General features: G+C 39.3%; 1 protein-coding gene and 1 long non-coding RNA gene across 9 annotated transcripts in view; one reads left to right on the forward strand and one right to left on the reverse strand.

Moving 5' to 3' along the window:
- Positions 1 to 6,591: 6,591 nt before the first annotated feature.
- On the reverse strand, positions 6,592 to 11,320 carry LOC131912938 (uncharacterized). Its single transcript, XR_009379756.1, has 2 exons — positions 11,206 to 11,320; positions 6,592 to 7,514 (listed from the first exon to the last, which is right to left on the reverse strand). It is a non-coding gene; the product is annotated as an uncharacterized LOC131912938 (long non-coding RNA).
- The window catches only part of LOC131912936 (POTE ankyrin domain family member B-like), a 69,854-nt gene continuing 54,547 nt past the window's right edge, over positions 7,279 to 22,585 (forward strand). For 2 of the 8 annotated variants that reach the window (XM_059265225.1, XM_059265226.1), the window contains exons 1-6: positions 11,381 to 11,770; positions 13,801 to 13,915; positions 14,074 to 14,247; positions 18,340 to 18,446; positions 19,289 to 19,426; positions 21,392 to 21,450. In XM_059265225.1, the coding sequence (XP_059121208.1) occupies positions 11,520 to 11,770; positions 13,801 to 13,915; positions 14,074 to 14,247; positions 18,340 to 18,446; positions 19,289 to 19,426; positions 21,392 to 21,450 (844 nt within the window). In that variant the 5' untranslated portion in view covers positions 11,381 to 11,519. Of the gene's footprint in view, positions 7,498 to 9,111; positions 9,245 to 11,377; positions 11,771 to 13,800; positions 13,916 to 14,073; positions 14,248 to 18,339; positions 18,447 to 19,288; positions 19,427 to 21,391; positions 21,451 to 22,585 lie in introns of those variants that run through there. The other 6 variants (XM_059265233.1, XM_059265229.1, XM_059265231.1 and 3 more) reach the window with 6 other exon arrangements.

Below are 22,585 nucleotides of genomic sequence, written 5' to 3' on the forward strand. Positions count from 1 at the left end.
TGTTTTTTTAAGTTTTATTTATTTTTATTTTAAGTGCATGTGTGTATGCTTGTATGTATCTATGTGTGCCGTGTGTATCACTCAGGTCAAAAGTGAACATCAAATGCCCTGGGATTAGACTTATAGATGGTGTGAGCCACTATGTGGGTTCTGGGAGTTGAACCCAGGTCCTCCACAGGAGCAGCCAGTGCTCTTGATCCCTGAGCTGTCTCTCCAGCCCCGTGGGTTTGCTGTTGGCAGTGCTGAGAATGGAACCCAGGGTCTTACACATGGTAGACAAGTACTCCACCTCTGACTTAGACTCCTATTCCTAAATTAAACGGGCTTTTAAAAATGTACATGCACATTTCTATTTAAAATTTCTCAGATTAAAGAATATTTTTAGGTAGCTGGGTTGATGAGTGGTTAAGAGCATGTACCAAAGGACCCAAGTTCAGTTCCAAACACCCATGTCAGGTGGCTCCCACCTGTAGGTCCGGCTCCAGGGAATGTCTCTTCCTCCTGGAGCTTGTGCCGACGTTATTAAATCACTGTCTCCTTTCTGATCGCTCCAGACACAGGATCAGTGGGCATAAACGAAGGAGGACGCAGCCACAGGACTGCACTGTCGTTCAGTTGGGTCTCTGCCAGCTGGCTTCTCCGTGCTTCAGAGTGTCTCTGCGGGCCGCTCTGTAGTCTGTTTTCACCCACAGGAACATCTTTTGTCCTCCCCACAGAGTGGAAATACATCTCTATCTGTCACTTGGACAGCTGGTTGTCCCAGTGCATCCCTGCCTTCACCCTGCTAAGCTGACGCTGCCTTTGCCGGCCAACTGTAACGCAGCAAGCGTGGTTTGAAGGCAAGGCTTGCCTCGGAGGTGTTTAACTCTTCAGACTAAATCTGTCTGCTGAATGCTAAATGTTCATTTAAACGGATTCTACTTTGTTAGCTTTTTGTTCTGTTTCGTTTTGTTTTTCATGGCCGTTATTGCTGTTTTATGCTCAGCATTCTGTTGAATCATTTGGGTCCAGAGATGTTTTGTGTCCAGTGACCTCAAGTAATTGAAGCCAGGGCTGTGTCTCTAATTGAACTGTGGGTGGTTCTGTTGTCCGGCAGGAGCTGGCAGCTGCCGGTTTCAGCCAGGTTTGTCTTGCATGAAAGGCTTGTAGAACACACTGGGAATGAGAGAGAGCACATCCTATAGTCAGTCAGCCAATATTTACTTACTTATTTGTTTGTTTGTTTGTTTATTTGTATGTATGGACATTTTGCCTGGTACACACAGAGACCAGAAAAAGGCATCAGGTCCACTGAGGTTGAAGTTACAGATGGCTGTAAACTACCATGGGGGTGATAGGATTTGAACCCAGATCCTCTGGAAGAGCAGCCAGTGCTCTTAACTGCTGAACCATCTCTCCGGTCTGCAGAGCATCTAGTTCCTAACCATTTCATGTAAGCTTTTTCAGTAGATGGCCAACGTATCAGAATCCCTTCTGAGAAGTTTTTCTGCTTTGGTATTATTGAAAATCAGTCCAATGGTGGAACCACGATGATCAGTGCCGCTGAGAAGAACAGATTCAGTGGGAGTCACTGAAGTTTTGGGTTTTATTATGAAATTCTAAAACCTTCACCGTAATCTACATGGTAACAAGCTAGTGAAACACATTGCATACGCTCTAAAAGGAAAGCTTAAAGACGGACAATCCCACTCACCCCTATATTCTTCCTCGGCTTAAACTTCAATTTCTCTACAGACTATCGACTTATTTTCTCCCCGGAGCACACTGCTGAACCATGGGTAGAGGAGAAAAAACAACCTTAATTAATATAAAAGTAAGCTAGCCCTCCAAGACATCCCTTTTCTGTTCTTCCATTCACTGATGCGTCTAAGACTGGAGACAAATAGTCAGATGGTAGTTCTAACGATTAAGATAACGGCAGTGGGGATGGGGAGAGAGCTCAGTTGGCTGGGAGTTTGCCTAATGTACATGAAACCCCAAGTCTGGCCAGCACCACACAGACCAAGTGTAGCACTGCACACCTTATAGTTCCAGTACTCAGAACTGGAGACAGAAAGATGAGAAGTTCGAGGCCAGCCTGGGCTACATAAGACCCTGTCTCAACCCAAAATAATAACAATGATGGTGATAGTCAAAATAATAACAACTAGTAAATTTATTGTTAAATATGTGCCTTACACTTTTCTAAACATATATAGCTATTCTTCCTAACCTCAAAACTCCATACAAATAAATACCATGCCCTGCCCCACCCACTCCCCTTTACAGATCAGAAAAGAGGAACAAAGAAAACTCAGATAACTTACCCAAATTTATGTAGCTTGTGTGTCTGTGCTGGTAACTCACTGTGTGCTTATCTTGTGTGCCCGTGCGGATAACCCATCATGTGCTTATCCTAACACGTAATTGACTGTGAAAATGGATGTGGTCATAGACACTATTATAAGAAAGCCAACTGAGCTTCCCTCTGTCCCTCATAGATGAATGCTGCACAGCAACCATAATGGAAACCATGTGCTAACATACATCCTTAGCTGGGATGGTGAAATGTAGCTAATCCAGGCCCTGGGGCTGGAGGTGTGTGTGTGTGTGTGTGTGTGTGTGTGTGTGTGTGTGTGTGTGTGTGTGTGTGTTGACTTTTGTGTAGTGTGACTACAGCTCTCTTCAGCTGATATCAAGACCTCCTTATTCAGTTGTACATTCACAAAACAGTCGTTTGACATCTAGTCTGTACCAGGAAACATCCCGGGGGCCCAGTGAGGACCCCATACGCACCAGCAAAGAAGACTTATGTAGGTCACTTCCGACACTCACTAAGAGGCTAAGAATTTCGCCTGTTCAGAAAAAGAATTTTAAAGTTCTTGAATTTTATTCAGTTCTAAAATAATCTTTAGCTATTAACCTCAAAAAAATGCAAAGGCAGATAACAAAAAAACACATATTTAATCAATAATTCTGCTCTGTCTCTATGCATGTCTCATTTTCTGTTTTTGTTTGTTTGTTTGTTTGTTCTAATTAAGGTTGAGCATGCAATGAGAAACACGGGACAGAAGTTAAACTTAGTTTTTTAAACAATTGGGAGTTTGGGTGACTCTTTTTTTTAAACAAGTTCTTTGAAAAATAAAAGACATTCTTCTGAGTTTTACTGGCTCTTGTTCAAGGTTAGACTCTTGACTCTCTTGACTTCTTAGGTCCACAGCAGCTGGTCACGTTGTTCAGCAGCCAGGCCTACGCTGCAGAAATGCAGCCCAATTAACAGTTTGCTCTTACGGCATGGAATTGCAATACGCTCCTGGAAAGACACTCTGTGGTCTGGAGAAGTAAACAAGTATTGTTCTCAGTTGATTTCTTTGAGGAAGAATTTTTGCCTCCTTTTTTACAGGTGTGTTTGATTTATAAATATGAACACAGAGGCTGGAATATATATATCAGAAGTCACAACTTTTCATCCTATTATTTTACACTTCCTATAATCCTATACTGATTCTCTTATGAGAATTCTCTTATGTCTTTTATAAGTAAGCCATGCTACATCAGTCAAGAACAACCCAATTCACATAATGTTCATGACATATGCTGCTGCCTATGTTATCAGACTTAGCAGTTAATTTTTGCAATAATTTTTGTAATCAAAATAACATCATTTCTGAACTCAAGAGAACAAGTGAAAGTCAGATAAAATCCCATCCGTTATCCCACCATAATTACACAAAGACATATTAACCTCTTTAATTACATACATAGTTTAACGGTGGTGGCTTAATTTTTCTAACTTTATTTTGTATGTTGCTTTTTAATTTAACATGAGCATGTGCCACGACAAGGTAAGTTTTTCAGAGTTATTTTTTTCCTTTGAGACAGCCTTAGAATGTATCCTGGCTGACTTGGCACTCACTGTGTAAACAAGGTTTGCCATGGATTCATAGAGATCCCCTGCCTCTGCCTGCCGAGTGTTAGGATTAAAGGTGTGAGCCACCATACCTGCCAGACTTATAACTTGATGGCTACATGTTGTTTCCCTTTTGAACATTACATCATAATACACCATATTTCTATGGTTGTTCATTAGATTATGCATAATTCTATATAGCAAACCTCCCTTAAAGTTGTCCTTCATTGTACAAAATTTGGCTCAATATTGATGCCTACCCAGGCTTTCTCTCTGATTCACCGACCTACAGAAGAGCTGTAAATGGGCAGAAGCCAAGGTCTCCTTGCTCCTAAGCACTCTTAGATGAATATTACTCAGAGAATTTGGCTAAGAATTTGAAACAGTCCTCTCAACTGAGCAGCTAACTGCACACTGTGAGATTTGAAGCTTTGTATTTTGATGTGTGATGCTTTATATAGTCACTAATACCCCCATTTTGATTGATGTTTGAGGCGATAAAAGACACAAGAAAAACATTGCAATGCGGGCCATTCCCCACCAGTGATATCCCTGAACAAGAATTTTTACAAATTCTGTGTTCAATCTTTTGGGTAAATACAAAACACATATTCTGCATTATAGGGCCATATATATGTGCAGGTAAACAACTTTTCAATGGTTTTTGTTTCTAATACATGTGGCCTAATTAAAAAACCTTGAATATGGGAATCTCTGTGCTGTCTGGTGTGATCACCATCAGCTGTGTGGCTACTGAGTATGGGAATGTAGAACTGCGCTGTCCAGCATGGTAGCCAGCAGCTGTGTGTGGCTACTGAGCCTTCTAAATGGAGACAGAGTGGCAAGTCTTTGTGTATGGATATTGCTATAATGGCATTCATCCCCGCCTCTACCCATCTCCCACAAAAAGTAACCCCCTGTCTCAGGCCCTTAGGTGAACAATATCCTCTCCACATATATGCTTGGCACTCGGTAGCATAATATAAATTTGACAATGTGTTACTTTCTCCAAGATATTTGCTCCCTTTAAATATAATCTTAAAATTGTTGTTTGCCTTTGTTAATTAACTTTAAATGTCACTAAGGGCATGTCAGTTCAGTAATTGGGCCGCAGATGATGATTTATACCTTTAAAGGTCCTGAGGTAAAGGTTAAAAGAAATGGAATGCTCTGGAAAGTGGCATCGGAAATTACGGTTGCATTGCAGTTTTTGGTTGAAGAAACAGGCAGGTGACTGGATGATTGAAGTAGGTTCCGTTTCAGCTCTGTCCCCTCCAGGCAGAGATCCTAAATAGTCAGGAAAACCTGGCCTTAAATATGAAAAAAAAAGATGTACAAGACTTGGGTAGGTCCTATGTTCAAAAATCACCACATTGAGAATTAAACAAAATAAAGCCAGGTGTGGAGACTCACACCTGTTATCACAACACTCAGGAGGCTGAGGCAGGAGGATTGCCAGTAGGCTACATAGTAAGTTGAACAAAATCAAATGAGAACCATTCAGAATGCTACATTCCAATTATCTTATTGAGAGTAAATGCTAAATATTTCCTTCTGAACAGCACTTCACATAACATTTGATGGCGTGTATGTCAATATTGGCAAACATAAAGCTACATTTTTAAAATTGAAAGTCCATGCCTAAAGCCTAACGTTTTAGCTGATGGATTATTAAAGTCACAGAATGAAATATGAATCTTAATCACCAGTGCCATATTGGTTGAACAAGTCACTTTCCCAGGTAGCCAGAGTGTTAACTGCCCTTCTTCAGAACTCATTGTTCAGTGGTAGTCATTATGGCTGCTCTTGGGAAATGCATCTCAAAGCATTCAAGTTACAAGGTACTGACTTAACAGGGAGCAGGGTGTATCTGCTTCCCACAGGTGAGAACCAAACAAGTTGCTTATCTGGTAGGTGGGTCTTTCTTGTTACATGTGTTTTCGTTATTGATCTGGATTGTCGTGTGTGTGACTTGAAGACTTCGCTCTTAACCCCATGATAGTGTGACATATCATTGCATAGTTCTCATGAGTGAAATACATGTCTAGTCCCTATGTCAATTCTTTGTAGGAGACCAGTTCCAAAAGCCTGCTTGGAACTTCCAAGAAGAGTCAGCTTACCATTTCCTCTTGCACAGAGAGGAGATGTGATTGCTGTACTGGTCCTTAGCACACTTGGAAATTAAAATGCAGTAAGTTAGGTGGTCTTAGGATTGCTCCGCATTGTATAGAATCTCATAAAGTGTGGGAGAGATGAACAGGGGCTTAGAATCTAGATTCCAATTTCCACAGGCCACTCAGGTTCAGAGACTTCTGATGAGGGGGCAGGGCATGGAGAGATGGCTCAGTGGTTAAGAGCACTGGCTGCTCCTGCAGGCTTTAGTTCACAACACCCACATGGTGGCTCACATGTCTGTAGCTCAAGTTCCAGGGTATCTGATGCTTTCTTCTGACATCTGTGGGCACCAGGCATGTACCATGTGGTATACATACGTACATGCAGGCAAAACACTCATGCACATAAAATAAGAATAAGTTTTCAAAAATTCTGGTGAACTTGCCTAATTTCTCTGAGTCTTCAATTTTCTACCTCTTTGCTTTCTAGCCATTATCCTTCCATCCATCAAACCACCTTGCATACATACAATTATGAGAATGAAAATACTAAATAGCTTTCATTAGTAACCAACACATTGTCTGAAATTTGGTAGATTCTTGATACGTATTAATTTATTCTCTTGACCTCCCTTACCCCACTGTTGAATACCAGAAGAAAGAAAATATAAAATTCAAAGACAGTTCATTTGTTTTGAAATATCATAACTGCACCATGCCATTGCTAAACGTGTATTTTTTACATCTTTATGTTCATCCTAACTTCCTCTATATGATTAAAAAATAGTTCAGAGATGCATTTTGCATAATAGTTCCAAATTCACACCATTCCTCTGAGGGTCAATAAAAAAGAATATATCTATATATTATGCTGTTATCCCTTAATAAAAGGCAGTAACGCATCGAAAGAAGAGCAACCGACAAGATCCATTTCTATGTGCTCAGAGGAGGCAAATACAGGGCATGGATTAGCAGTCACCCACACCATGAGGAGGGTGACTTCTCCTGGGTGCTAGATTCCTGTGGATGCAATGAACACTTCCTAAAGTTGATTGTGGTGGTGGTTGCATGGTTCCTTGGATACATCAAAAAACTATTGACTTATCCACTTAAGTGGGTGAATTATGTGCATGAGACTGCCTTCATAAAGTTGCCGTTATGTATTGCTGGAAATGGTGAACATCCCCGTGCCGATGACAGTGGTGACATTGTGTGTGAAGTGAGGAAAACACAGTGCTGTGAAATTCTGCAGACTTGGCCTGGTTTGGTTAACACTGACGGGGATGATTTCATTGTCTTAGGTCCTAAACCTCGTGCAGTCCTACGTGACCCTTCGAGTTCCTCTGTACGTTTCCTACGTGTTCCATTCCCCCGTGGGGGTGGGAGGCTGGCAGCATTTCGACTTGAAGTCGGAACTCCGGCTCACATTTGTGTACGACACTGCCATCTTGTGGAACCATGGGATCGGCAGCCCGCCGGAAGCTGAACTCCAAGGTGGGTTGCTGTGACTCCTAAAGCAAGGAAGATAATTTTGATTTTATTACAGGTAGAAACAATGGGAGCACCTTTTAATACATTTTATATTTATAATCGCTAATAATGCGACTTTTTTAACCTTTGTCATAGAAAGCTCTTGTTTAACAAAATCATATCAATGCCTCAAACTTTGTATGATGTGTGACTATGAAATTCAACTTCTTTATTTCAGGTATATTCCACTCTGTCTATTTTAAGTGACTAATTGCTTATATTTTACATAAAACAATCCATATAGCTTCCTGGCCTTTACCAGATAGAGAGATTCCAGTTGAAAATTGGGAATAAAATCAAGGGGTAAAGTTGCACATTTTGCTTCTGAAATGAGAGGATCCTTTAAAGTCTGATGATAAACCCTGTCCTGGATTCTAATGCTGACACTACAATTAATTGATTGTAACCTGTGTCATCTCAAGCACATTACTTAAACGTGGCGGAGGGGGGGTTGATTTCCTATGAGGGTACACACGGCTTCCATTGCCTTCTGATTTGAAACTCTATCATTCTGTAATACCTTAGGCAAATGTCTTACAAGACCAGTGAGGAGAGCTCCTGATGGCACACCCCCCCAACCCCCCACCCCACCTCATCCAGAAACTTATCTGGGCACATGGCTTGTATTTATAATCCCAGCACCTCAGAGGATGAAGCAGGAGGGCTGCTGTGGGTCTGAGGACAGCCTGAGCCATGTAATATGACTGGCTCTCAAAATAATAATAATAATAATAATAATAGGCCATAAGCAAAAGCAAGCAAAACCCAACAGTGTCAAGCTGACCCATAAACAGAACTTATGAGTTGTAGCTAGAGAGTTTTCTCTCCGGGTCCCACCAAGCCCGGCAGTCCAACAGCCCACTTATAAAATAAATACACAGATGCTTATATTATTTAAACTGTTCAGCCTAATGGCTCAGGCTTTTTATTAACTGTTCATATATCTTAAATTAACACCCCATGAAGCAGGGCTGGAGTATTCCTTGTGTTTCTAATGTTGAAAAAATTCAGTGTTTTGAATTACAATATCTGCTTTAAGCACATTTCCAGATTCGCAGTAATACGTCTTTTGTACGACAAATGGAACATAATGTTGGGCAAAGATGAGTGGACTCCCCAAACTGCCCGGTGTCTTAAAAGCTGCTGACATTCTGGATTTTCAAATTTTGTGTGACTAGTATGATTCTCTCATAGAAATTTTATTCTTTTATTATTTTTAACAAATTCTCAGAGAGATGTTTAAAAACATGCAATTAAAATATAAAATTTAAAAACATTTTCTGAATCATGTTCCTGCTTTGTGTTCAGGCCGTCAGAGTTGGCCCCAACAAGTCACCTGTCCTCAATGAGTCCATTAAAAACACAGTTGATAACGAAAAGCAGAAAAAGGGGGATTTGTTCCTTGTAGCCACCTTGGGGGAAGGAACAAAGAGGTTCAGTGAGGTCTGAGTGTAAACAGAGGGGAAGAGGAGCATAGCTAAGGTGACCCATCCTGATCAAGGAGACTGTCATCACTGGCCTGACTATGAAATCTCTTTCCAGTGACAAACTCCCTTTTGCCCTTTCTTTCTCTCACAGTAGGAGTCCTAGGGAAATTCCTTCAGAAGATCTCTACACAGGATGGTGACTCTGAGCCCTCCATGTCCATGTCCATGGCTAGTGAACCTAGTCCAGCCCAGTTTTGATTGGGTTTGTATCAGACGGGTGTCGGGTCAGTTTTCTCATCAAAAGAGTGTGTATTAGTTTCGATGTTGCTGTGTCTCTGTTTCCTGCTTCAAATGAGTCTCTTAATGATAAAAGGAAAACAATAACATGGATATCTCTATACAACAAGTATAGAAACTTTAAAAGGCATCAGCAATAGAGAGAATCAAGCAGAAGAACATCGGGGCTGGGAATCAAGGTGGGCATATGATTATATTAAGGCATTAATAAATTGAATGTAATGGACACATCATTCAAGATCTCTGGGATGCTGCTATTCAGATATTGTACTTGTTAATTTTCTGTTTCTGTGATAAAACACCATGACCAGAAGCATCTTACAGAATGAAGAGTGTATTTGGGATTCCAGATCCAAAGGCATCGGAGTCTATCATGGTGGAGAGACTTAGCACAAATGGCCCATATGGGGGCAGGAAAAGGAAGCTTAGAGGTTCCATCTCAACCACACTCAGGAAGCAGAGGGCAAACACAAGGGCAGAGACTATTCAAGGCCTGTCTCCAGGGACAGATGTCATCTATTAAGGCTCCATCTCCCAGATATTCCACATCCTCCCCAATTAGTACCGCCATCTGGGGCCAAGTGTTCAATTATCTAAACCTGTGGGGGACATTCATGTGGAAAAACACCTCAGAGACTAAATATAAATATCTGGCATTGCAGATAGAGTGGAGATAATCAGAGCATAAAAATCAAGTTCTGTGAAACAATAGCAGAAATTTCCTCATATCTAAGGAAATTTATGAACCAGTTCTACAGAAGACATTTAGAACCACAACAGCCATGGTTGGATAATAACTTCTCCACATTGTATTGTAAAGACATTAAGCAGGGAAGAGGAGCTTGGACCTGCCTCGTCTGAACATACCAGGTTCTACTGACTCCCCAGGGGAGACTTTGCTTTGGAGGAGGTGGGAATGGGAGAGTGGGTTGTGAGGGAAGGCTCGGGGAGTGGGAGGAAGGAGGACAGGTGTAGATGTAACCAACCGTCTTATTAAATAAGAAACACAGAGCCGATTCAGAGAAGAAAGCCAAGAGGTCAGAGCTAAGAGCCTCACTCTTCCTGCTTCAGCGATCCTCTTCAGCCAAGAGAGCTCTCCGAAAAAGGGACCTACTTCCTGTGTGTATGTCTCTATACAGTCTAGCTGTTCTGCCTTCTCATTGGTTGTAAACCATGCCTCATCACTGCCTGTCTGTAAAGACTTCCAGGTCTTCTATGGTTGGGATTGAGATTAAAGGCGTGTGTCTCCAATGCTGGCTGTATCCTTTTACACACAGAGATCTACCTAGCTCTGTCTACCAAGTGCTGGGATTAAAGGTTTGCACCACCACCGCCATGCTCTTGATAATGCTCTAATAGCTCTGACCCCCGGGCAACTTTATTTATTAACATACAATTTAAATCATATTTCAGTACAAGTAAAATACCACCATAGACAGGGGAATCCCTGCTGGATATGTAAAATGAATAGAAAAATCTCTTAATGAAAGAAAGAAAGAAAGAAAGAAAGAAAGAAAGAAAGAAAGAAAGAAAGAAAGAAAGAAAGAAAGAAAGAAAGAAAATTTGCCATTTTTGAGGAGGTTCTCACAATGCAGCTCTGGCTCACTTGACCAGGCTGACCTTAAACTCACAGAAATACATTTGTCTCTGTCTCCTGCCAAGGACTGGGATTAAAGGTGTGTACCATCACTCCCAAGCACTTAAAAATCGTTATTTTACAGCTTTTCACCTCACTGAAAATTCCAAAAACACAGAACCAAAAACACCAGAGAGAAGTTTCAAGAAATTCCATGTCCTTACGAAAGCAATCCATCCATGACCTCTTAGTAAAAATGTAAATAAAAACAAACCACAAACCCAAGAAGAAATTTTATAATGAATAATTGCAGTCCCAAAGAAAAGAAGCACCAAGCAAGATTACAGCGGGGAGGAAAGGGATCCACCAAACCTGAGGAAGAGGTGGAGGATATGTGCAAACGAGCACAGAAGACCTCCCCATTTACACTGCACATGCACAGTGAGCACTATTTGCTCCATAAACTGTCAGTTATGCCTGAGGAAGAAGGAGCTTGCTTTTGTTTACCAGTGTTGCTTAGCAACGACTGTTCTATAACTGGATGCTTCAGTTTTACTGGTCAAACCATAGCCTCGCACTTGTGAGAGTCGCAGACTTAGGCTCTGGTTGTTAGACAGTCAGTGGTTAAAAGTTCATCATTTCCTAAAATTACTTAGTGTTGAGTTGATAGAAAGGTGGTGACAGCTATGTTGTCCACCCCGAGGAAGCTCTTCTGCTTTAAGAAGGAGCCGAAAACCCCATTGGGGTTTTGTGACGGCCCAAGCAGGGCAACGGGATACTTGTCCTGCTTTCACTGTGGAACTGAAGACAGGTACTGCCAGCCTTATGACCCTGAAAATGAATTTCATGAGGCAGTATGCATGGGAAAGCTCAAAGTGGTGGTGCGTCTCCTCAGGAAGAAGCAATTTCATGTGAACGATGAGGATGAAGGGAAACGGTAAGAACACTTGGAAGCTAAGGATGAGGGGCCTTGAGGAAATCGGGTGATGGGAGAAGCCTACTTTTCCTAGCTCTGTTGAGGGCAACAGGAGTGAGGAGAGACCAGCTGTGCTTTCTGGACTACAGTCTCCTTGGTACCCGTGATCACACAGGTCCAGTGTCCAGATCTTCTTCTGGAGCAGGAGAACCATAAGACCAAAGCTCAGCAGGTTTACTGTCACCCCGTAATTCCCATATGGAGCATTTTCTTATGGAGCATCGAATACACAATAGAATAATTGAACAAACTATAAAGTAATGGGATTTAATTTCAATGTACCTAATAAACACAATGTTGTGTAAACTGTAGAAACTACAGAGATCAAGAGTAGTGTTCCTCACAATAGTCTTCCTCCCACCTAAAATCACCCAAAAACATTGAATATGGATCTTTTATCTGTGTGTACTAACATTTATATTCCTCACTGAAAATAACAGAAATAATCTAAACTTGATAGATGGTTGTGTGCTCCTCTTCCTGCTGCTCCTTCATTTTCTTGTTGTTTCTCACTAGTTTCCAGGGGATATATCACTCTCCCATCTCTGTAAATTTCTTTTAAGTTCCTTCACTCATTACGTCATCTGTTTCTGAAAGTTTATTCAGTGCGGCCTTGATCAGCCACCATTTTAATAACACAATGTGCTGACAAGCTCCAAGTTCTCTGAAAGTTACTTCTGACATCTTTACTTACTTCTGATAGAGGTGAATGGAACTTGCTGTGAATTTCATGATTTACAAATCAACAAACTGTCTTGTTTTCCCAATTTTGGGTTTACTCGAGGTGGCCCACAGTGTACTAAATCTCCCTCATGAAATTGATATTAGATACTGACGTTAGGCATAGCATACATCTAATTTCTCTGTATGTTATGAATTTAACTATTATCAAAAATGGGCATTCTTATGTATTTGACTTGAAGTTCCATACTTACTTCCTTTGAATTAAAGTTCCTTAAAAATCAAAGCCAAGTTTGCTGTGCATTTAGATTTTGCTGTTGATAATTTCAGTTTTTGTCAATAATACATTTCGTAACTTTCTTTAAAAAATCCAGTAAAAGTCTAGAAATGTTTTATATATATGGATATGTGTATATGTATGTATATGTATATCACATTATATATCACGTTTCACTTAGTAGAGACATCATACATGGCAAAATGACATGCTATCTTATGTATTAAGAATTGCCTTTAAGTTTTGGCAGTCACTGTTGTACATTATGAATGGTAAATGACATTTCAATTTTAGCTGAGTTAAAATGCGTGAAAAACCAAATCTCAAGCTCAGTGGTGTGTCATATCTACAATCCCAGCTCTTTGCAGGCTGAGGCAGCAGAAGCATAAATTTATTGTAGAACTTGTCTCAAGTTTTGAAGAGATGTCCTTAGACTCTAAAATTTATACTCCTTAATATATTTACAAAATAGAGATAATGGAACTAACATTGACTTGAAATATGTTTATTATAGTGTTAACATTCATAACTTAAATACCGAAAAGATTGTTAAGTTGTTGTTGAAGAATATTTTCTAATAGTTGCAAAGAATCTAATTGAGTCATCCTAATTTGATAGAAGTATTCCTTTTAACACCCATTTTCTGGACAAGAATTCACAACACAGGAAGGCTGAGATGTAGTTGGTTGATGGTAGTGTCTAGAGTAGGATTTAAACTGAAAATGAGTTCACCCAATAGTCATGTTCTTTTTGTTCAAATAGGCTGCTCTTTACTACGTAGTTCACTAATAGAGCACTTATCTAGGCTGCAACAGCTGTGTGTATTATTCACACTGGGATAAATGATAGTTGCAATAAATTTTTAAATACAGTAAATTATAAGAGCAAATAAAAATAAATTTTGAATGAAGTTAAATATTTTTATGTGTCTATGGACTTACATACTATATAATATTTATAAATGCCAGAGTGATTGTGTATGTTGATAATAGTGCCTTACAGTTTTCCTTCAAAATGTCTCTCATTCCCACAGAACTGCGCTCCACTTTGCCTGTTTCTATGGGCATATCCATCTGGTTCGTTTTCTGATATTTAAGGACTGTGAGATAAATGCCCTTGATAATCAAATGTCCACACCACTAATGAAGGTATTTCAAAGACTTCAATTTCAGTAATTAAGTTGATCTAAGTGTTTAGAATGAAAGTAAAATTAAAGTCACTTAAATATAAATCATGGTGAAAGCTGGGGGAAGTTTCTTGTGTGTTCTTTAAATTGACAGTGTTTTCCTGGTAACGATATCCACAGGCTGTACAGAGTTGGGAGACAGAGATCGTGTCTGTCCTACTTGATCATGGAGCAGATCCCAATATCAAAGACTGCAACGGAGAAGCAGCGATCCACCATGCAGTGTATGTAGACAGGCCAGATATTGCCAGCAGTCTTCTTGAATTTGGGGGAAACATTGAAGATACTACAAAGGTAAAGATTTTCTAAATTGAATTCCCAAGTATTTGAAAACTATATGCTTTAACAGTTGTCATATCTTGGTCCAATTTTTTTCACGTTTAGAAGTTGAAGTATTACTTGACTGGCACTTTGAAATAACTTGATCGGTATCCATCTAAGTATTGATATGTTGTTAGAGTTTGTTTTTTACCCCCATTGAGTCCAACTCGTGCTGCCCACATACTCTTGGGTATGTGACCATCCGCTGGAGCATGCTCAGTCCACCCAGGCCACACCTTTAAATGAAAAGGACTATCCAGTCCTAGCAGCTATAACTGTCAAGAAGTTCTCAGCTCAGAGCAGACCTTCATGCTAAATTCCTGCTTGCATAATGACATTTTGTGTCACTTGAGCTTCCAACCATCATCTTCTGAATGTTTTCACGGTGACTGTGATGTCATATGAACATCTACGCTGGTGTGCCCATGAGACACTCTTTGCTTTTGGTCATCCAGTGGACCTGGCTCTTACAAGCTTTAACCTGATCTTCTACAGTGACCCCAGAGACTTGAGAGGAGGTTTATATCAATAAGGTTAGAAAGATGGGTGGGTACAGAAGAGGGGTGCATTTGGAAAGTAGTGAAAGGGAAGGGGTGAATACGATTAAATTGCATTGAATATAGCTCTCAAAATTATTTCCAAAGGGGGAGAAGTAAATGTTAATTTATTGAAATCAGTATTAGAGAATTTAGCTTACTTTTATGGAGCCATGGAAAATATTTATAAAAATAGATAATGGACGAAAAGGATTATTTGACTTACATTTCCAAGTTACTGTGTATTACTGGGCAAAGCACAGAATCAGGATCTTGAGAAAGCTGTTGACATATCATCTATCCTCAAGAGAGGGAGAAATGAATGAGTCCAGGATGCCTGTTTGCTTACTCTGCAGCTATCTCTGTAAAGTCTTACACAGCCAAGTTCTGAAACAAGGCTGTGGTGCCACCCACCAGGGGCTGGGTTCTCTTCATTGGTTAGCCATCAAGATAACTTCCTATAGGCAGCTGGGTATAGCTTTGTCTGTGGTATCAGGAACTTGTAATCCTTCCTTCCTCCTCATATCTCCACAGAAACAGAATCAGTGGCCTCTTGAAAAACTCAGAATAGGTGTACCCCAAAACTGCCTACATACCAATATCACACCCGTCAAATATCCAATTCCAAAAGCTTCAACACCTACCCAAAATATTGACAAGCTGTGCTGGGATATAAATCACTTCAGGCTGTGGGTGACACTTCACCTTCAAACTGCTATCACAGACGGAATATTTGCAACTGAAGCACGGTACATTGCACTACAAGCACTTGATTTCCACACATCCATTAGTATGCATGCAGCAGAGGTTAAAATTTTAGTAAACAATCCCAAGGGCTATGGAACAGCGCAGTCCATTCATAACCTCCGTTTTCTCCAGGAATGCAGTGCACGCTCAATCTCTAGGAGAATTTTTAAAACTATGCTTCATCCTGACTATAACAAATCAAATCATTTTGCTTTTGAGCCCCTATGATGGAATGGTTCCCTGCAGGAGGTACTTCCACAATCCAACCTCCAAGTGTGTTTTATTTGCTAACAAACCAGAGCTGTATTCCCCCATTTCACCTGCTTTGCCGATACAGGTGTTTCAGTCTACTAGCCTTATTTCTTAGTGTTTGATATAAATTTAGGATGTCTGAAGATTCCTTTTCTCCCTTGGCAGTTTGCAGAGCACCACAGGAAGCTAGTACTTGGGTAGGAATCACTGGGTTAGTTCCAGCTTTATTCCTGCTAGTCTTTTCTCCAAAGGATTTGGTGTCTTTTGTAGCAAGATCTTACACTTAAGTGACTGGAGGCAACCAAGAGCACTGGCAGTAGCTCATATTGTTTGGGAAATGTCTGGAACTCCCAAAAAGTCTAGGGAATTTTTACCTGCCTGGCACTGTGTATTTTGTTAGCTGTGCAGTTGGCCAAGGCTTTTTCACCCCTTGTTGCATAACTTCATGTAAATTACAATACATCGTTTTAATCTCACTGATATTGATGATCCTAAAATCATCATAGACTTCCAATATTAATTTTTTAGATAGGGTTTCACTACGTAGCCCAGACTCTCCTAGAAGTCACGATCTTCCTGCAATAATACCCTGCACTCTATTGATGGGATTACGGTTGTGTCTTCATTTCTGAATTCTAATGTTTAAAATACTTTTAAATTATTGCTCTATTTTGATTCCTGCTTAGGTTGTTTTCTAAGCAAAATATAAACCAGAAAGAAAGCAATGCCTTGCCCATCTCTAAAACTTCCATTACACAGATCTGTATGCACTAGCTATAGTACAGTACAGTCACTCAGTAAATTGGACTTAGATGCAATGATGATTAAAATGCAGCAAATACAGAGTATAACAGAGATCCACAACTAGTGAAAATGCAAAGACCAAAGGACCATGGGTGCCTACCACAATCCTACATCTACAATACAACACCCACACTTAAGTTTCAGGTGACACTGAGAAAGAAAGTTCTGAAAAAACAAACAAACAAACAAAAAAAAAAAACTCTGAGTTCCAGTGACCAGGATGACTGTTGCAGAAAAGTGTCTTCTAGATACAAAAGGGATAATTCATCTATGAAATCTCAATAATATGGTTGCCTAAAGAAGATGCGCACAAGGAAAACACCAGTTGACATGCAAACACTTGATAGGGGAAACTTCAAAACTACACTCGTAAATCAAGAGTTGCCCATTATCCATAACTGCTGAGAGTAGAATTCAATTTTCTCCAGGGAGACACTCTAAACTCCTCAATAGTTTATCCAACCACAGTGGCCATGCTTAAACACACACACTTACACACATGCACATGGACACACACACACACACACACACACACACACACACACACACAAACCAACACACATACAGGAAGAGAGAGACAGAGGGGGAGGGAAAGAGAAAAGGAGAGGCAGAGACATAAAAAAGAGAGTCTGCTCACATTACATGGAACCAGTAGGTTGTACATAATACACATGTGTGTGACAGTAATAAAAAACAGGTCCTGAATTTCAGAGGGAGTTAGGGGGAGTTGGAGGAGTGAGGGTGTAGAAACTATGTAAATACAGATCTCGTGTAGGAAATTGTCTAAAGATAATATAAATAAAAAACATTTTAAAAATGTACTGGATTTTCTAAACACTAAGACCGTTTTCAACTTGTAACAGGACAGAATACATTTCAAGGTAAGCAATCAAAGATTCTTTGAGTTGGGCGGTGGTGGCACACGCCTTTAATTCCAGCACTCGGGAGGCAGAGACAGGCGGATCTTTGTGAGTTCAAAAAAAAAAAAAAAAGATTCTTTGAGATCTTACTCATTTTGAGGTCATTTCTTTGGTGACCTGTTCTGAGCAAGAGGCAGACATTGTTACCCTTGGCCCTTCCTGAATGGAGAATCACAAAGAGCTTCCTCTGTGTCCTCAGCAAATACCACATCATTACAATACTCTGAGAATTGTGCCTGTGAAACAACTTCTGCTGTTGCTGACTGATATTTGCCCCACAGAAGATTTGCCAAACAGTACTTCAGAAATCAGGTTTTAAATACTGGACAATTCCATAGTTTTGTCATCGTCCTTAATTGAATTTTTCTGTTGGGAAATGCTACATCTGCCACATAACTGTCTTTTGAAATACAGGAGAATTTCTGACATAGAAAAGACAATTTTGCTCATCCATGCAACTTAGGATCTAACACCTTTGCCACTGTGTGTCGCTGTGTGTCTCTTCAGATAAACTCTGAGGGGAGAGTGCCATGGCTTCAAAGTACCATGACAACTTCTGTGACAGGAACCACAGGTCCATGGGTGTCACATGAGTTCTGTAATGGACTAGAGGACTTTGTGACAACCGTAGCCATGGTTAGAACATTGCAATCTTGAGGATCGTTAGCAGGTGCATTAGGCTAATAAGGAAAAGACTACTGCGGTCAAGTCTATGGTAAACATTACGATCACAGGGCTACAGATATGATTTTCAGTTCAGTTGTGAAATATGCGGTATTGCGAATGATTAATTGATATCATTACAGGATGGGTTGACCCCTCTGCTGCTAGCACTCCGAGAAAGGAAACCCCGCATGGCAGCACACCTAATCACACACGGTGCGAATCTTCACGCATCTGATCAATATCTAAGGTACTACACTTTGCATTTTTAAAACACTACTTGTGTTGAAAATAGTCTAGAATAGTAAAAATCATTCATTTCAAATGTGTTATGGGACTAGATTAGAAAAAGTCAATAAAACATCAGTTACATATCTAAAAATATCTATTACATGAAATGGTTATGCCAAAGAACGATAGTCAGGTTCATATTCCCTTTCATAATGAGAGGTTTTTATTTTGATTTTTATTTTGACTGCCATATGATCTTCTATGAGTTGATAGCATTTATATTAGATTGTACATTTACAGTGTCAGTTCCAGTGTTTTCAAGTTTGCAATCACACAACCTTGTGAACACCCTTTAATCTTCAAATACTTTTGGTGGTGTGCAGAGAAGGATGATACATGAATGGTAGTTGTAAACTTACATATATGGCATGATATTAGTATCAGGAATTGAAAACATTCATTTTTAACATTAAAATTATTTGATAACATTATTACAATCATTTTACGCAAATTGTGATTACATATTTAACAGTGAATTGTATTTTAATAGAATAGGAAGGAAATGGTGTTCTTTTTCATATAAAGCTTTCTGTACTTCTGGTCAATTTTCTCCAAACAGTTATTCACCATAAACAATTTAAAATACAAATTCTACTCTATAAAGTATCATAGTGGGCTAAGAAGTTTTCTGCTTGTTTTCTAGTTTTAGCCTTGGACATATTTTAGGAATCTGAACTCTGCTTTCAGGATGCTTAAGGCTACTTAGTTAATGGTCCATTCTACACACAAAGGCCTTATACTTAGATGGTAAAATGTATACAGTTCACCATTTAAGTAATTGAATTGCCTCTGTCATTCTAGAACAACACTCATGTATGCTGTTAGATGGGATTGTGACATTATGGTTGAAATTTTACTGAAGAAAGGTGTTGATCACCAGTTAAAGGACACATTTGGATGGAGTGCTCTTTATTATGCCATTATGGGGAAACGCAAAACGTAAGTCCAGAAGTTAAAACGCTAATTGAAACTAAATTTAGACATGAAATATTTACCAATGTTGTATTTTAACCAAGCGTGACTTCATTATTTAAATGCTTTTGGAATGGAAACATTTTAGTCAACTCCACTTGCCATGAGACAAGCAAAGGGATAGATTGGTCAGAATAGCAACGGGTGTGCAAGAGTCTTAATCTCAAGACTGATCTATGATGATGCTGAGAATCACACTCAGGGGCTTGAATGTATGAGGCGTTTATTTTACCACTCAACTTCATGGCTAAACTCTCTTTTGGAAGCCTTAATATCTTTATCTTTCAAGATCCCAGCATGCTCTGGTCGTTCCAAAAATAAAGCAATGCATGGCACAGAATTTTAGTTTTTGAGTTACTTCTTTGATTCTAAACATTTGTAGTTTGATAGAAAATCTTCACACTTATCTTCCAAATATTTCATCGAACTTATTACCTGAATGCTCAACAATCTAACATGCTCCCTCAGTCCAAGAAAGTAAAAATTCCTACATATATCAGATAGATATGGCATACATGAGGAAAACTTAGGAAGCATTTATTCATGGGGATTTAATGTGATTACACCTGTCTTTTAGTCCAGTGTTAAATAAACTTGATTATCAGGTTGTACCTACTGATCTGTATCTTTATCATAATAGTTATGGAGCCATGAGGAAAGGGTAGTTGAAAATTCAACTATGTGCTTGAAAATTCAAATTTTCTCCTAATATAACAGTGTTCTCTGGCAGCTAAAACTCTTAAGATTTCTCCAAAGCTGTTGCTAGGCATCTGAACCTTATCACTTATTCAAAGCACTCCAGTATCCTAGAAGACCATCATGGCACGATACTTTGGAGGAGTCTCTCTTTTCAGCCATCAAATGGGTTTGCAGATATACTAAATTATCCCATGAATCCAAGCACTTGCAGAAAGAGGCTAGAGCTTTCTTTCTTTCATAGTAATCTGTAGGCAAGGGTTCCTTTGTATCATCCTCTGTAGCACAATCTGTGTTTGTGACAGACCTCTAGCGCCTTTCCCAGGGAAGATGACAGAAAGTGATTGGCCCACTAAGTGCTTTTTCTGTGAAAAGGAACATTTTTCAAGATACTTGAATCTTTACCTCAAGATTTCAGGATATTTCACAACTCTGCCTCAGAAGGAAGACACGGAATACAATTCTGTGAATCTAAATTATATTAACTGTATTCAGTATTTAAGCCCCATCACAGCCCATGAGTATACTTATAACATGTATAAAAAATGATTTTTGTCTTCCATGTAGGTTGATGGTAAGCATGGCGATTCAGGATCATTATGACAAAACTCAGATCATTGTTTCCTTCTTGGCTAAAGGAAGACCAGCAATAGAGCAACCTATGTCTTGGAATTCATTAGTGTTCTCACCATGGGCTTACTCTTTATTTCAGTAATATCAAATTCTGAATTCTGTAGCATTTGATAATAGGTCCATTCATGAATTACAGAGTGCTTTCATTTAGGATTCTAATCAGATCAAGACTGAGAAGCAAGTTAGATACTGCTTTGCTATTTCTGTGCCTGTTTTTAGGTGGTGAAATTTTCATAGCAAACTTTTAAACTAAAGTAGGGAAATCCTGAGTTTTGGAAACTTAAGTTGGAGCCTAAGGAAACACTTTCCCAGAGCAAGAATACTTAGGACTCCTTCCTATATTAGGGCATTTTCCATCCTGTCAAGTTAATCCAGATGATTTGAACCATAGTAAATCTACACCATCTCACACTGTTCTTTCCTTCTAAAATGAGACACTTTGTAAAATCTTTTAGAACTAATAAATTTGAAGGGTATGTCCAGATGACTTGATGGAATCTTGTATTGTCTTTGAAATATCTTAAATATTTAATATATTGATAAATGGTTTTCCACCCATATTAAAATAATAACGTTGTTTACCACCATTTCCATACTTGGCAGAAAAATGGTGATTATTCAGCACGAGTTACTTCTCTGGAAACAACAAAATACCTTCACACGTAAGTCTTTTAAAGTTTCCTTCTCTGTAGCCCTTCTTTAGATTAAAAATGTTGCATTTAGAGTTTTTCAATTCTCTGTAATTAGATATTATCTGGGTATATACCCAAGAATAGTGTAGCTGGATCTTGAGGTGGATCCATAACCAGCTTCTTGAATAATGGCCAAACAGATTTCCATAGTGGTTATATGTTTGTATGCCCTTACCTTTGGGTGAGTGGATGAGTGTTCCCCTTCCCTTTCACTCGCAAAGAGCAGTTTTTATTTTTAAAATGCATTTAAATTATGATAGAATTAATATCCTTTCCTCCTTTACATTCCTCTCTCCAGCTCCTCCTAGGCAGTTTTAAAAACCAAGTGCCTATTGACGGCTGAATTGTTTAAGAAATTAGTTGTATGAAACTGCTTGGTTAAAAAGTTTCTCAGTTTTGCACCAGAATTACATACTTGCATGTAAAAATATTTTTTAAATTACCATACTGTGATGAGATGCCAGCCTCTCCCCAGCCCACAGCACATTTTAGTGTACTTCATACATTTTTTTCTAAAAATGTTGACATAGTGTCTACTTCATTAATAGTTCCACTACACTGTATTGTAATTCATTTTATTTGTTTATTTTATTTCATGTGTGAGTGCTTTTGCCTGCATGTACACCAGGCATGTGCACCATGTTCATGTCTGGTGCTTGTGGGAGAGAGAAGATGGTGTTGTATTCTTTGGAACTGGAGTTACAGGTGATTGTAAAATACCACATAGGTTCTGAGAGCAGAACACAGGTCCTCTTGAAGAGCAAAGCATGCTGTTAACTTCTAAGTTGTCTTCTTAGCTACCCACACACATTATAAAAAAAAAAAAAAAACAACACATTATTTTCTCACAGTAAAAATGAATGCATTGCAGTAAGTGAACACAATTACTTTGTTATACATATCATAGAAAACATGATTTGTATGGCTAAACAAGACACAATATTCAATCCTTTTATGATTTCCTTTCCTGTGTATGTTATTAAAGGAATGTTTTCTTTTCTATAGATTTTCACTAAAGTACAATTAGATCACTTTCCCACTTCCCTTTCTTCCCTCCAGCACTCTCCCCACACTCCCGCTTCTTCCATGTCCCCGCAGGTCTCAA

The sequence above is a fragment of the Peromyscus eremicus genome, chromosome 6 (genome assembly GCF_949786415.1).
Source record: "Peromyscus eremicus chromosome 6, PerEre_H2_v1, whole genome shotgun sequence".
In the NCBI taxonomy this organism is placed as follows: Eukaryota; Metazoa; Chordata; class Mammalia; order Rodentia; family Cricetidae; genus Peromyscus; species Peromyscus eremicus.